Below are 14,784 nucleotides of genomic sequence, written 5' to 3' on the forward strand. Positions count from 1 at the left end.
TCGTTTTGAATTCTTTTAGAAATATTTGATATTATCTTATATTTAGTAACTGAGACTCCCCGGCTGTTATGCCTCACTTGTTTGCAATTGAATACTACTTACCTGTATCTAGGTTAAAGCAATCCGTCAAAAAATAGATTAGCTAAATTTACAAAAGAATCGTTTTAAATTCTTTTGTGAAAATAATATTTCAGAATATCTTTATTTATTTATCACGACCATCCGTCTGTTATGTGAATATCCCAGGGAAAATGATGAAAACGAAGTATTAAATCATGAAATAAATTTAGTGATAAAACTGATATAGCTGGTATAACAGCTACTAACCTCTAGATCAAACACTTGCAACATTGTATATTTCATATATTTAATCAGTGCCACTTTTACCATACGGATACGGCGAAGGTGACTATTATATACAGGAAACAGAAGTATGTGGACCAACTATATTTTTTCCACCTGGAATGCCAGTTTCTGGAAAAATTTGCACAAATCTATATGTAAGTAATTTCCGATATGTTGTATTCAAATGTAAATGTACTAATGTCGCGATCAAGAAGCAATCGTATTATCTTTTTCCTTGAAACATATATTTTTCTTTTTTATTACAGGTATGCTCTTACGGCTTTGTTAGCTTTGACTATCAGTACACGAATCCTACACCACCAAAGAATAAGGACAGTGTACTGACCATTGGTCAGAATACCATCATTGCCCCATTTTACGGTCCTATTGATAAAAAGACTTCTGGTCCTGTTTACTACAGATCATATGACATTTTGAATTCATACAACAGAATGAAGGACGACGCTGATTTGATTTCTTATGTTGAAAATATTGTAGTAAAATTTGGAGATCAGAATTCGTACGAGGCGAGCTTCATTTTGATTGCAACCTGGCATGAAACAAAAGCGTTAGGAATAGGTTTCGACACTAGTAAGGTATGTGATTTTCTTTTACAATGTTAAGTCCATCTCCTTATTTGACGTTATTTCATCTAAAATGTCTTTGAAAAAAATCCAACAGTTTGCTGACCTGTATTAAACCAGGTACGAAGATATTATGTAATGTGTCGACATTTTGACATGTATGATGAGACATATTTTGGCCACCTATACTCCATGACTTAATATCGGCTGAGAACAAATAAATTATGCTTTTCTTTGGTTAAAGTCGTAAAGTAATGGAAAATATAACTGTTCACTTTTTGACTGCACATATTATACTCTGTAACACATACTATAATCTTAGAGAAGTGTATGTAACGCAGGTTAACGACACTTTTTGCAAACATATTTAAAATATTTCACATCTTGTTTAAACAAAAACTTCTCAACATGTTTATTGTAGACATCGACGTTCCAAGCAGTACTAGTGTCTGACGGAAAGTCAACCTATGTGTTTTACATATATGGGCATGGTTTGATGCAATGGGTTGACAATGACTCTAACGACACTCCGGTATGGGTAGGTGTGCAGGTAGATACTGATGATTCTTTGTCGTCCTTCACACACCCGTACGCTTTTACGTCACAAGTATTGCAGTTGGACCTACAACCAGACGTGCCTAATTCTGAAGATGGTAAGATAACAATAATACATAAATGCAAAACAGGTAACATGCTATGCATCTTGCTTTGCTCTGAGAGTTAATATTAAAAACCTGATAAACTCTATCAGAGTCTTTGCTTTGAATATGTGTTTCTATATAATGTATATCATTTTTATCACAGACGTAAATGTCTCTTACATGTATTGAAAAACTTTATTAAAATAGCTTTATTCAATATTTTGTGACCTCTATGACCGAAAGGACTGGACAGTTGCCATTTGATCCCAAGAAATGTTGGTGTAAGTTAAAATCCAAATCTTATATTAGAAAGAAGTACTATCTCTGATTTTCTTGCTTTGTCTACAGATGTTGCTGGACTGGTTTTTCGGCCATTGCATCAACAAAGCGTTGTAAACGATGCTGTTGATTGTATCAGATGGTATAATGAGAATTATGAAGATAAGAAACACCTGGATTATATTGCAAGCCTGACCCCAGAATGTCCATGTGATATATGGTTATCTAGATTTGATCCATGGTTTTGGAAAATTGGATTACACAGGTGGCGGAAAGATATTTCACATTACTGTGTAGATATGCTTCATGCGGGAAACTTCGGAAAATACGGAAAGGTTTGTAATACCTATAAGTAGTTCGAATGGCATTACCCAATATTCAAGTGACACGTGTATATATTTAAATGGTCATATGTAGATATGCATATAACAACAACTGCCACAGCGAATCTATACATTTTCTTTGTCATCTTATACAGTTTTGTTGAAGAAATGCTCTACAAAATTATGTTGTTTATTTTTTCTTTTCTTTTTTTGTCATTTCAGTCTTGCTGCTATGACTTGCGAACTTGGCTCTGGGAGTATGAACGTCCACTAGCTGGGGGATTTCAGCTGTACCATCCACGCTATCCCTTGGATCATATTGTAAATGATGTTATCCCGAAAACAAAATGTTGTGTTAAATCAAATTATTGCAACTTGTACTACGAGCTAAGACCAACTGGATCGTGTTATATATCTTCATCGTACGATTTTGGTATGACTGACATTTTTTCAGTTGTAGTTATTGATGCAATATTAACAGTGACCGTATCCTTCGAAGAAATGTTGGTCTATTAATATTTGAGAATGAATATTATAGCAGTCGCATTTAAAATCTATATCAATGCCGGGTACGGGAAGTGACATTTTACAAGAAAGTAGTCTCCGTGGTCGGGTGGTTAAGGTAGCTGACTTCAAATTACTTGCCTCTCACCGATGTGGGATAGAGCCTTTCTAGAGGCGTTGAATTCTTTATGTGAGGAAGCCATTCAGCTGAATTACAGAAGGGCGATGATTTGACCGTCCCAGACTGAAAAATCGCTGTATGACGTACAATTGTGTAGGATAGACGTTAAAACCAACAAGACCAAAATTCTCAGAAGAAGAGTGGTACTGAGTAGATCGATATATATTTTATATTATATCAGACAGTCCGTGTTTTTGAGTACAATACATTACGTTTAATTGTAGATTTGTTTCATGTGTGCATATACATGTACATATTGGTGCATTGTTTGAGTTGGGGAAAACAATTGTACACTATGCACTAAATTTGTTACAGATTAATACTACATCTAGGTAACTTTCTCATTATTTGTCATATTTTGTGACATTGTGTTGCAGGGACATTCTGGGGTGATCCACATTTCATAACACTCGACAGAATGAATTTTACTTTCAATGGACTTGGAGAGTATACACTATTACGTGTTCGAACAAACAACTTGACTTTTGACCTTCAGGCAAGAACAGAAAGAGCCATCAAACAAGATGGCAACGTGTCCGATGCGACGGTTTTCAGTGCATTTGCTGTTAAAGATTCCTCAAATGCTTCTATTCATGTGGAAATAAACAAGGCAAAGACCGGTACGATATTAGATTTAAATGTTTTTTTTCATTAATATTGACAGTCTCATAATATATTCTAAAATGTTCCTGAATAAGATGATGAGTTCTGTAGATAACGTTTGTTCAACCCACTGGTACCAGACTAGAAAGAAAATGCCTGTATACATGTTATACTCTAATAGGTATACTAAAAAGACATTGTCATGAATGGAAAAAAGATACTTACCAATTTCAGTCGCGCATTTCTTACCAACAACGCGCAATTCGGTAAAAGGGCTTTATGTATATTGAATATGTAGACATTTATCTTTTATTGTGTACGAGTGTCATTACCTTATCACAGAGACACTCCACGTGATTTATATTTTCATAAAAGATACAGAAAAAGAACTTAGATGAACTTCCTTACTATAGCTCCGGCCTAGATAACAAACTTATTATGACTGGCTTATGTAGGATATAAATCAGGCGTCGTTCAACTACTAGTGTACGCTAGAATGATTATATGCAATATATTATAATAAATTGAATAAGCAATACAAAGGTATATCGCTTTATCATATCAAATTCAATACTATATATAAAATGACTTTCATTAATCATTTCGAGTGTTATTGTATAACTGTTAAATTCTTACTTATATTCTGTAATTTTTTTGTTTACTTTTCTTCTTACACTTGCTCTCGGTAATGTAGTCTTGGCAGGATTAAGCTTTTTCTGTAACATTGACAAAAGCATTAAACATGGGAGTGTCTCTGCGATGTGAATGATTAAGACAGTGTAACTGGTGCACGATAGAATTTAACTTACCGCGTGTTCCATATACATAGTGCCATTTTACCGAGCTATACGTTTTACGTGAAAAATGCATGATTAAATGACTTTACTTCTAACAGCAAGTAGGGTATAAAATGAAACGTGTTATCCTTGACTGGAGCCAGTGTTCAATTTTAATCCATGATTAAATCTCATTTCTATCTACGTTGCAGGAATGATTTTATATGGAAACAACGTAGATCTCACTAAACAGTTCTATAACAGTACTGACCCCGAAAACCCATTTGTTTACTCTCCGGAGGATCCTACTGAAGGGCGATATATCATTTCCAAAAGGGACGAGACTGTCAGTGTCGTGTTCACTACAAGTGGTATGAATGTTTACAATCAATGTCGTGTCAATAAAACTGTCTTAAAGACCTACAACGAACTATTCCTTTTCTCCCATATCAATTTCGTTAAAAACATTCTGATAATACTGGTATAATACAGCTATTCTACAACATGACAGGTTGACAATTTAGGCCTCCTTGAATCAATGTGTTTGAACAACTTCATGTGCAAAGTTGTTCAGTCATTTTCTTTTTAGTATGTTTTATAAACTATAATATTAATCATCTTACACAGTAGAAACAATGTGTAGTCTGCCCACGCCTTGATACATCTAGTGCTGTGCATACTACTACATTAATTTAATGATATATATAGACATTAAAAGATTGTCTAGGCCTTATATATGTCACTGTCAACTTGTAACTAGATACTCGTTATTTCTTATTTTCTTTATGTAAAGCATATATAATTACAATCATAAAAATATAAAATAATACAGTTATTTTTTGAGGTGTCTTTAAGCAGCCAGTTAAGGTTGTGAGAAAAAGTAGCTGCTCACAGCAGGTGGCTGCTTCAATTTGTTAAATGAATGACCATTTTGGGAAATGGGACACTGGCTGCTTTAGGCAGGTATTACTGTAGAAACAACAAGTACACAAAAGATGAAGCAATTGTGAATGACAATCCTTTATATTAATACTCTATTAATTAAATCTATGTATATCTATCCTCACGTAAACCAAACAGAGGATAAAAACTACACGAAGTAGTAATACAAGTGAACAAAATTGTATTTGTCATCGAAAAGTAAAACAATGTCATTACGATTTATTTTCTCTCTATCTAGGCATCTCGCTAAATATATCAGTAAATGTTGGAATGCTGTCGTTAAATACGGGAGTTCCAAAAGGATTAAAAGGTCTAACCAGTGGTTTGCTTGGAAACTACGATGGTAACCCGGACAATGATTTTACAATGCCTAATGGAACGGTCTTGAGGGCAAACCTTACAGAAAGGGAAGTTTTTGAATATGGCAAGACGTGTAAGTGTGTTAAGGGGCGGGAGGTTTTCGGCCCGGAAAAAATTTAAAAGTCGGCATTAAATGTTTCCCGAAACACCTCCCCACCCTTTCGTTAAAAAATTTTTTAATAAATGTTTTTCACTACTCATTGTTTGGGGTGGAGGGGGGGGGGGGTTTAAAAGGGGGTGTTTACAACCCCTGCCCGTTGTTTCAGTCAAATTTTTTGGGGTATTTTTTAAAATTTTTTCAAAATCTAGGAAAAAATTTGGGGTCTTATGGTGTACTCATAAATTATTTGACTTTTAAAAATTTGATCTTTTGTCGGTCAGGGCAAAGTAAATTCGTAAGAAATTTTACAATCTATTATAAAATCATAAGGTTCCCCAAATTTTAAAAAATGTGAAACAACCTAATTTTTTGAGCCATTTTGAAAAGAAAACCTGCAATTTATTAAAACAATTCTAGATAAGAATTTATGTTTATAAAACTCAAAAAACATTTTCATAGAAAAAAACCCAATTCTCGAAGGGTAATCATGCTGTTTTAAAAACAAGCATTCGAACTTTAAAAACTGGAATCTGGCTAAATAAATTGTGAGTCCTTTTATACTTTTTTTAAAAAGTTTTTAGTCAAACAGTTGGGAAAAAAACGTTTAACGGGACTTTTCAGCCAATGAGGGTCTTGGGGGATTTTTAGAGCATTTTTAAAAAGCGAGGTGTTAGGCGAATTATGTTATGAGTTTTTTGGCCCGGCCAAAATTAAAATCATTTGCGTTGAAACCAAAAAACCACTAAAACACATTTATTTTTGTTAAAAATAAATAAAAAATTTTGTATTAAGTAAAAATTTAATGACGGGGGCCGTTAATAAAACCCGTAACTTTTGTACAATGTGTCCCCTTATGTGTAAATCAGCAATTGACTTTTAACCTTAACACCCACTTGCAACTTAATTATAAAAATACACACAAGTAGATACCAAACAAATATTTGGTATATTTTAAGGTTTTGTCTCCGTAAAACTAAAACAATCAGTCTTTTTTATTTAAAGTAATAACTTTACTTTAAGTAGAAAATTTGTAAATAGAAATGGAAAAAGAATTTGGGGAAACTGATCCCAAACTAAGACGCCTTTATGGCTACTTTTAAAGTTATGCCATCAGTGGTTTTCATAAATTCGTCATTCAATATCTTGTTTGAACGGTTTGTTTTAAAATTTCTGGGGTCGATAGAGCGAACGATTCGGTTTTAAATATGATAAAAAAAGTCTCACTTCGACTTTCATAAGGGCCTCGTCCCGGATTTTTTGTAAAGTGACCCTGAAAAAAAGACTGCAGCAGAAAAATCATGTAAGGGGTTCCCCCAAAATATCGAGTGGGGTTTTCGATCTCGTTTTCAAGGAAGATTGAAATACTGATCAAACGTCTTAAAGAAGAGTCTGTCTCCCCCCAAAATCGAACTAGGTATAGTAATGTATTCATCGTTATTTGTTTCCCTTTGAATTCTCAACAAAAAGGAAAAAATTTAGCAGAGGGCAATTTTCCCAAATTAAAATTTTAAAACAAAAAAATATGCATTTTTATAGAATTAAAAATTTAATAAGTAGTATTATGTACTTGCATTTGTGGAATATCAACATAGGTACTCTTAACCGCGGACTCTTTTAATGGGTTTTGAATTGTAAAATATTTAAAACCCTGTTTTTTAAAAACTTATAATCGAAGAAAAAGTCACTGTTTTATCGTTGATAGTAAATGGCATTTTTTAAAAATTAATATAAAATTAGTAATAAAAAAAATTGTCTCTAAAAATTTTGCATTTTATCTTTGTTTCAAAAAGAAAACAGTTCCATCACTTCGGGATGTACTCCTTTTGCGAGAAAGGTCAAAATGTATCTTGCAATTTTAATTTTTAAATCTGGAAATGAAATCCATTTTCTCGAGAAAAAGAAATGCACTTGATCCATTTTATTTGATAAATATTTTCGGGGAAACCTGACCCTTTTTATTTTCGGAAACCTTTTTTGATTTACTTTTTTCGGGTTTTAAAACTATCTGTTTCCATTTAAGTGAAGACTAAATTTAAATTAAAAAGATGGAACAAATTTTTCCCCTAACAGATTGTTTTTTGGTTGGGGAAATAACAAGGGGGTGCCCCATAAAATGCAATGTGTACCCCCTCCGATTAAAATGTTTCTGTTAGGGTTTAGAAACCAAACCATCCATTTTCCCAATAAAAGGGTTTGCTTTCGCTTTTGAATTAAAACCCAGGTTAAAAAAATCTTTTTAATTTTTGTTTTGTTTTTATAAAGTGTTTGAAATTCCCTCCGACATCATGTCACGAGCTCGCGTTTTGTTTTTTGGGGGAAAAAATGAAATGAAAAAGAAAAGGGGGAAAAAAAAGGGGAAAAAAATTTTTTTTCTAGTTTTAATTTCAATTTAAATTTTTTTTAAAGCACTGTTAAGTATTTGGCAGTCGGTTTTTTGAAGCTTAAGCCAAACGTTTGTTGAAAACATGTCTCGGTTAAAAGGGAAAAAAGATGTTGGGGAAAAAAAATAGCATAATGGAATCAGAATATTCCCTTGCTTACTTTTTGGAATATCTTTTTTTTTGTCGTTGCAATTTATACTTTTTTCCCAAAAAAAATTTTTTCTGTGCGATTTGGAACGCATTTTGTCGAAAAGGGACCCGGGAAACGTATTTCTGATTAAAATTAAGCTTTTTTGATACATAACACTTGATATTCTTTTTTGTTTTTTAGCTGCCAGTGTAATTGTCTATCTTTTGTACATTTTCGTTAAAATTTGCAAAAAATCTTAAAACGTTTTTTGAAAGCAAAAAAGGGAAACCCAAAAAATTATAGCGGGACCGGTTGGGGGGTTTTCCTTTTTTCTCCCCTGTTGAGTCAGTACTAAGGTAATGAAAGGTGAACCCTCTCACTCCCCCGGAAGCCCCTTTGTGAAATAAAATGAAAGCCATGTTTTACCTTTGACTTTGAGTGAAAATGTGATTTTTTGTTTTTTGCGAAAAAGAAAAATGCATTTTTTAGAAACATGTAGACATCAAAAATTTTTATTTTTTTAAAAACACTATGTTTGATTTTTATTAAAACAATTCTGTAATCAAAAATTTAAAAAAAATAAAAACAAAAAAAAAAGAATTTTTATTTAAAAAATGAAAGTTTAGAAAACCTTAAACAATTGCTCAATAAAAAAATTTTTAAATTTTTTTATTGATTTTTCCTTTACATCCTAGAGTTTTTTCAAAAAATGAACGGTCGTTATTCACCGGTTTGTTTGAATATCGTTCTTTGACACATTGTAGCGGTCATGGAACTGCACAAACCAAACGGGGGGTAGACAGCCTTGAAGTGACCTTTTAAAATATGCTCAGTGGTATGTGAACCACAGTATCTTTTTGGTTTTTAACATTCCTTGAAAAAATTTTTTTGTTTTTTTTTTTTGCATAACATAAACCTTTTGGGGTAAACAACATTTTTTTTTTTGTTTAAAAGGTTTTATTTTCAAAGTCCTTTTTTGTCACAATGTTAGGTTTTTTTCAGTAGGCTATTATTTTATCTACATTAGAGGGTTGTAAAATGACCTTTAAATAAAAACCAAAATTAAAAAGGTTCCCCAAATCCCTTTTTTATAACCCCCGTTTTTAAAAAATTTGGTTGCAAAAAAACTAAAACCCATTCCCTTTTTGTAAGGCCCGAGTTAGTTACTTGCGTGTTGATGTGCCTTTTGCTGTGTTCAGGAAATAACTGTATTATCTTTTTAAAATTCGTTTGAAAAAGTGAAGGCCCTTGTTGTAAAAAATAAGTAATGCTGTTATTTAATGAAAAGCGGTGTGGCATTTCATTAATAAAATGTCAAGTTTTTCATCCCTGTGGCAATTTTTGCTAGTCTGATGAAACCATAGGCTTTAAACTTTTTGCTTCTAACCCTGTGTTGGCGAAATTTGTTTTCCATGTAGAATAAAAAGGGGTCAGTGGGTGGCCTTGTCTGAAAATACATAGTGTTCCCTTGGTTTTTTTCTTGACCTTAATTTTAAAAAGTGGACAATTTTGTATAAAAAAAAAGTGTCAAAATTACCCAAAACAACAAAATATAAAAAGACAATGTATATTGGTTGTTTTTAGTGCAAATAAACAAAATGTTTTCTGTTATTGTAAATTTTTTTTATATAAAAATTTAAACGATGCGAATAAATGAACCCCGCTTTTATTTCATTTTCATGGTAAAAATTTGCGGGAAGACTTCAAGGATGTTTACCCAACCATCTCTCTGCAGAGAATTGCACTTCCTTCAGCTAAAAGAACAAAGGCGCAAAAATAGTCATATATATGGGTCCCTGCCCTGGGGGTTTACCTTTAACATGAGGATGAGGCTTGGTTTTTTGAATTTGTTGTTATTTTGTAAACCATAATTTTGTTCTCTAACTTTAAACAAAGCAAAGGTTTTTAAATTTAAACATTTGTTGCTTCAAAAAGAAATACAAAAAAACTCATGAGTTGTTTAAAAAAAGCCATTACCAAAACTTCTGTTTTAAAAAGGTGTAATTGAAAAAAAAATTGATAAAAGGGAACACACGAAACGAAAATGTTCTGTCTCAAATACATACAAACCCAAAAATTAGTTTGACAGACAGCTACGTTTTTTCTAATTTTTATAGATGTGGCGAAGTATGAAGGCATCCACTTGTAAACATAGTTTTACTAACGGGGGTAGCATGTTTGTTCTTGTAACAATGGATTTGGGTTGACAGTAGAAATAAAAAATGTAAAGGAAGATGTCTTTTTTGTCATTGCTTTGACAAATTATCACAAATATATTTGCATGTTTAAGCATTTTTTAACTACAAAAATTTTTTTAAACCAAGTACTTAGAATAATCAGTATAGAAAGACAAGAAGTGTTAAAAAATCGCCGAAAACTTTCACAAGTTAAAGGAAAATTTGTTAGTTTCAATAAAAAGGTCATTTCATTGTTTTGGAAAAAAAATTACATTTTTTTTAATAAGGGAAAATTTGGGTTGTATAAAAATTCTTTAAAAAAACGTTTTGCTACACGAGGAAAAACTGTCAGAGCCAAATGGACTGAAAGAAAAAAAAACTTATTAAAAATTTATACCGAACAAAAAACCCAACCAGCTGAACTTATAATCATTTATACATTAAAAGTTGTAAAATTCTTTATCTATGTCAAAAGGGTTTTAATGTTTATTCTTACTGCTTATTTGAAAAGATGGGGCTGTAAACACTTTCTATCTAACAAATCTTAAAAACGGACTGATTTTCAGATATAAAGAATTGACCGGGCCCCTTACATAATTGTACAAAAATATGCAAAAAATACCAAGGGGGATTCGTTTGCCTGCTACCGGTTCAAATTCGACCAGCAACATGGTCTTGTACTGAAGTTTCAGGATCGCCTCTGTTTTTATTATTTTTAATTAGGAAATAGACAATTTGGTCAGTTATTGTTTTCAATATATTTCTTTATGGGAAATTTTTTGGCGGTCTTTATAAAAAAATTTATTTAGAATTTCATTTTTTACACAAAAGACGGGGTTGCAATGCATTGAGAGGAATCCGTTAAAAAACCCAGTGGAGCAAGTAGTGAGGGGAAGCCAAAATTTTTTGAAATGATGGGTAGACTTGACGAGTCAAAAAAATTTTGTAAAGGTAGATTTAATTCTTTATCTTAACACTTTTTAAAGACAAAACAAAAAGATTTTCGTCACTAAAACCTTTTAGTTAAAGTTGGTGAATATATGTAGAGTATATTTATCCCTTTGAAGCAATTTATCTTTTTCTTTACCTGAAATATTTATCCTTTTATATTGCACTCAGCAGGATACTTGTCCAAATGAAATACCCCCCATGATATACACATGCTTTTTCCAACAAATGACCGTTGATATAAATATATTTTAATGTTTTCATCAATCATTTAACAAAAATTTTTTACAAATGCACCCTTTAGTTAAAAAACCCTTTTTTGATAAAAATTTTCTTTTGCAAAACCCCCCCTTTTGCTCATTAACGAGCGCAGATCGCGGACGCTGGGTAGCGAGTTCGATCCCAAGGCGGCAATATTTTCTCTACGATTGATAAAAGGCATTGTGTCTAAAATATTTGCCTTCCCCGCTGATTAATGGGGTGAGTTGGCAGTTACTTGCGAAAAATAGGTTTTTACTGGACAGAATCCAGAACATGATTATGTACCTGCCCCCCGTTACATAACAAATACTGTTGAAAACGTAAAAACTTTAATGAGAAAAAAAAAAATGCAAAATACATCAAACAATGTACCTTTTTCCGAAAGTCATTTTTTTTCTTTTTGATAAATTTTTTTAATAAGAATTGATATTTGCGATTCCCTGGAAAATGTATTTGGTTTTAAAAAGGACTGAGAAAGTATCAATAATTGGCAAAATGTATTATAGATTGTCCGCTTTTTGGTAACCGCTTATTGAGGAAATTGGGGGCATTTCGTATATCTTTCACTCTGTTGCAAATATTTACCCGTTTAATTTAAAAACATTCGTTCAAATTAACCTTTGAATTACTCGTGCAGGGAAATTTTAAAAACTAAAAAAACTAAAACAAATAGGGTTTGAAACAAAAAATAACAATAATTTCATTTTCGGTATTCAATTTAACCACAAATTTATAGGGGAAATTGCATGGACTTTTCAAGAAGTATATCTTTAACTTTTCCGTTAAAAAAAATTTTGTGTGTCAAAAAATGTGTTTTTGAAATATGGTTAATTTGTTTGATATAGATGAATGCCCGGGGTATGCCAAAGATTGGTAAACACAATGGAAGTTTTCAGTGTGAATGTTTTAGGGTTTTCGCCCCGGGAACAGCGGTTTGAAAGGGTATTTAGAAATTTTCCCCACGGTAATAAAAATTTTTTGATTTTTAGGGCAAGTCCAGGATTTACTGAAGTTGATTTTTTTCAGAGAAAATCTCTAAATGAAAGACGGTAATATCAAAACTTGTATTTTTTTCTAGACGATTTCGGGCACTATTATTTAAAGTAAGCGTACCATTTACAAAATCCTTCTATTAAAGAGCGAAACAGACGTCATTATGGGGGAAAAAATTTTATTTTAAGCTATCTTTGAGAATTTTTTTTTAGGTTAAACCCTTTGTTTGAATTACCCCCTTGGGTCTGGTTTAAAACATTATTAAAAAAGGTATAGAATTTTTCATGCGAAAGGCTACTTAGGGAAAAGTTTTGGGAAAGGCTTAAGGGATTCTTTACAAATGCGTCTAACCAAAGATTCAATTAAAGCAAAAATACATCATAAGTCCTTGACCAGGCCGTTTCTTTTTGCTTAGATTAACAGACAAAATTTTGTTAAAGCATGTGAAGTGCCTTACTGGGGAAAAAATTGCGAACAAACGTGCTTTTTGTACTGGCCGCGGCGGGGATGGTGCGACCCAGTAAAGGGTGATAGTAAAGCTGGTTGGCAAGGTGTGTCTTGCGACCCACAAAAACGAATGTAGGCATCCGTTAAAATGTGTGACGATCCACGGAAAAATGTGTCAATATTTGGGCCCGTACAGTTGTGTTTGTAGAGTGGATAACTAACTGAAAAAGGGGGGACTGTAAGGGTAGATTTTTTAAAACAATTTTTTAAAGGTTTATTTCGTTAAAAATCATACGACCAAAAGTGTATCTGCTTTTTTTTCCAAAGCGTGTTCCCACGTACATTAAATTTAAACAATTGGTGTATGGTTTTTTATGAAAACTAAAGTAAATAATTTTTCAAAAACATAAAGTGCAAAATAAATCAATTCAGTTATATTCTGATTTTTTATAAAATGAAATATTTATTTTTTTGATTAAATTTATTAAAATTCTACCACGCTTTTTTTAAATTTTAAATAGACTAGATGAAGCTCTGAATACAACTGAATAAATGTATGCAAGAATCACTTACTTGGAAGCATTCATGCAGCTCAGAGACGGATTACAAAAAAACAATAAAACATCTTGCTCAGTATATTGTATTGTTTAACGGTTTTTAAATAAAACTGAGGTTAACATTTCAGCAATATTTTAAAATAAATTTTAAAACGTGAAAAAAACAATATAAAAAAATTTAATTTTTTTTGGAGTAACGAAAATAAACAAAAAAGAACCAATATAAAAAAAAGAGAAACATTTTTATTAATTGTTTGATTTTGTTTCCAGATTTTGACGAGTGTGCATTTGGAACTGATAAGTGTGAGCAACGGTGTACTAATAATATAGGCTGTCCCTTTGTCCCTGCCTAGGTTAACCTCAATGATGATCGACAATTTGTGAAATGTAAGTATTAGGAAATGTGATTTTAAAGAAAAAAATTAAAAATCCTTTGAGTTTTTTTTTAGGAAAGAAAATAAAATGCAAAAACCCCTTACCATTTAACATTCGTAAATGAAAGTTTATAAATCACCTAAAATAATAATGACCCAAATAAATATAACAAAACTGATGTAAATAGTGGATGTATTTTACAGCTACCTACGGCAAAAATTGCTGTTGGAAAGTATATTTTTCACAAATTAGAATAAGGTCCCCGAAAAACCTCAAAATGTATAAATGATTTTTGTAATAAAAGAATGTTGTAGTTTTCCCCCCCGGATTTTTTGGGGTTTTTTTTTTATGGGAGAAAAAAAAATTTTGTTGTTTTTTGTCGAGACTTATTGGGAAAAATTTTTAAAAATTTTTGTTAAAATTTTAAAAAAAAAATTTTGAAGCAAAGAAAGCAACCAAAAAAAATAATAGCGGGTTTTGTTTTTATTGAGTCTACTGAAAGTTCCCCGTAATTAATCAAGGAATAAAAAAAAAATAATTGTTCGTTTGGGGTAAGTTAATTGAGAATTAAAACTTTATTATCTTTTTTAAATTTTCTTTATTCTGATTTTTTTTGCAGTGCGACCCCTGCCTTTCACTCAATAATTTTAAAATGTTCGACTTTGTGTTTGTCGGAGGAGAAAGCGTGTGTGGTTGTCAGAAAGGTTATACTTTTGGGCTCGATAACGGACGTGTGCGGTATTTAAAACTTTAAAAAAACCTTTTAATAAAGTGTTTCTGCCTAAATGAAGATGGACCATCCATCGTGGTTCGATCCTCGGGCGGGTTTTTGTTTTTCCGTGACTATTGATAAACGACTTGTGCTGAAATCATTAGT

At 32.0% G+C, this 14,784-nt stretch overlaps 1 protein-coding gene across 1 annotated transcript in view; it reads left to right on the top strand.

Annotated features, from left to right (window-relative positions):
• Positions 1 to 13,885, top strand: part of LOC128551050 (uncharacterized) — a 33,798-nt gene extending 19,913 nt beyond the window's left edge. Inside the window, exons 20-28 of the mRNA XM_053531341.1 lie at positions 376 to 500; positions 612 to 941; positions 1,351 to 1,582; positions 1,919 to 2,184; positions 2,395 to 2,605; positions 3,235 to 3,477; positions 4,449 to 4,607; positions 5,417 to 5,611; positions 13,803 to 13,885. Of these exons, the coding sequence (XP_053387316.1) occupies positions 376 to 500; positions 612 to 941; positions 1,351 to 1,582; positions 1,919 to 2,184; positions 2,395 to 2,605; positions 3,235 to 3,477; positions 4,449 to 4,607; positions 5,417 to 5,611; positions 13,803 to 13,885 (1,844 nt within the window). The remainder of the gene's footprint in view (positions 1 to 375; positions 501 to 611; positions 942 to 1,350; positions 1,583 to 1,918; positions 2,185 to 2,394; positions 2,606 to 3,234; positions 3,478 to 4,448; positions 4,608 to 5,416; positions 5,612 to 13,802) is intronic.
• The last annotated feature ends 899 nt before the right edge of the window (positions 13,886 to 14,784 follow it).

The sequence above is a fragment of the Mercenaria mercenaria genome, chromosome 19 (genome assembly GCF_021730395.1).
Source record: "Mercenaria mercenaria strain notata chromosome 19, MADL_Memer_1, whole genome shotgun sequence".
Taxonomy (NCBI): Eukaryota; Metazoa; Mollusca; class Bivalvia; order Venerida; family Veneridae; genus Mercenaria; species Mercenaria mercenaria.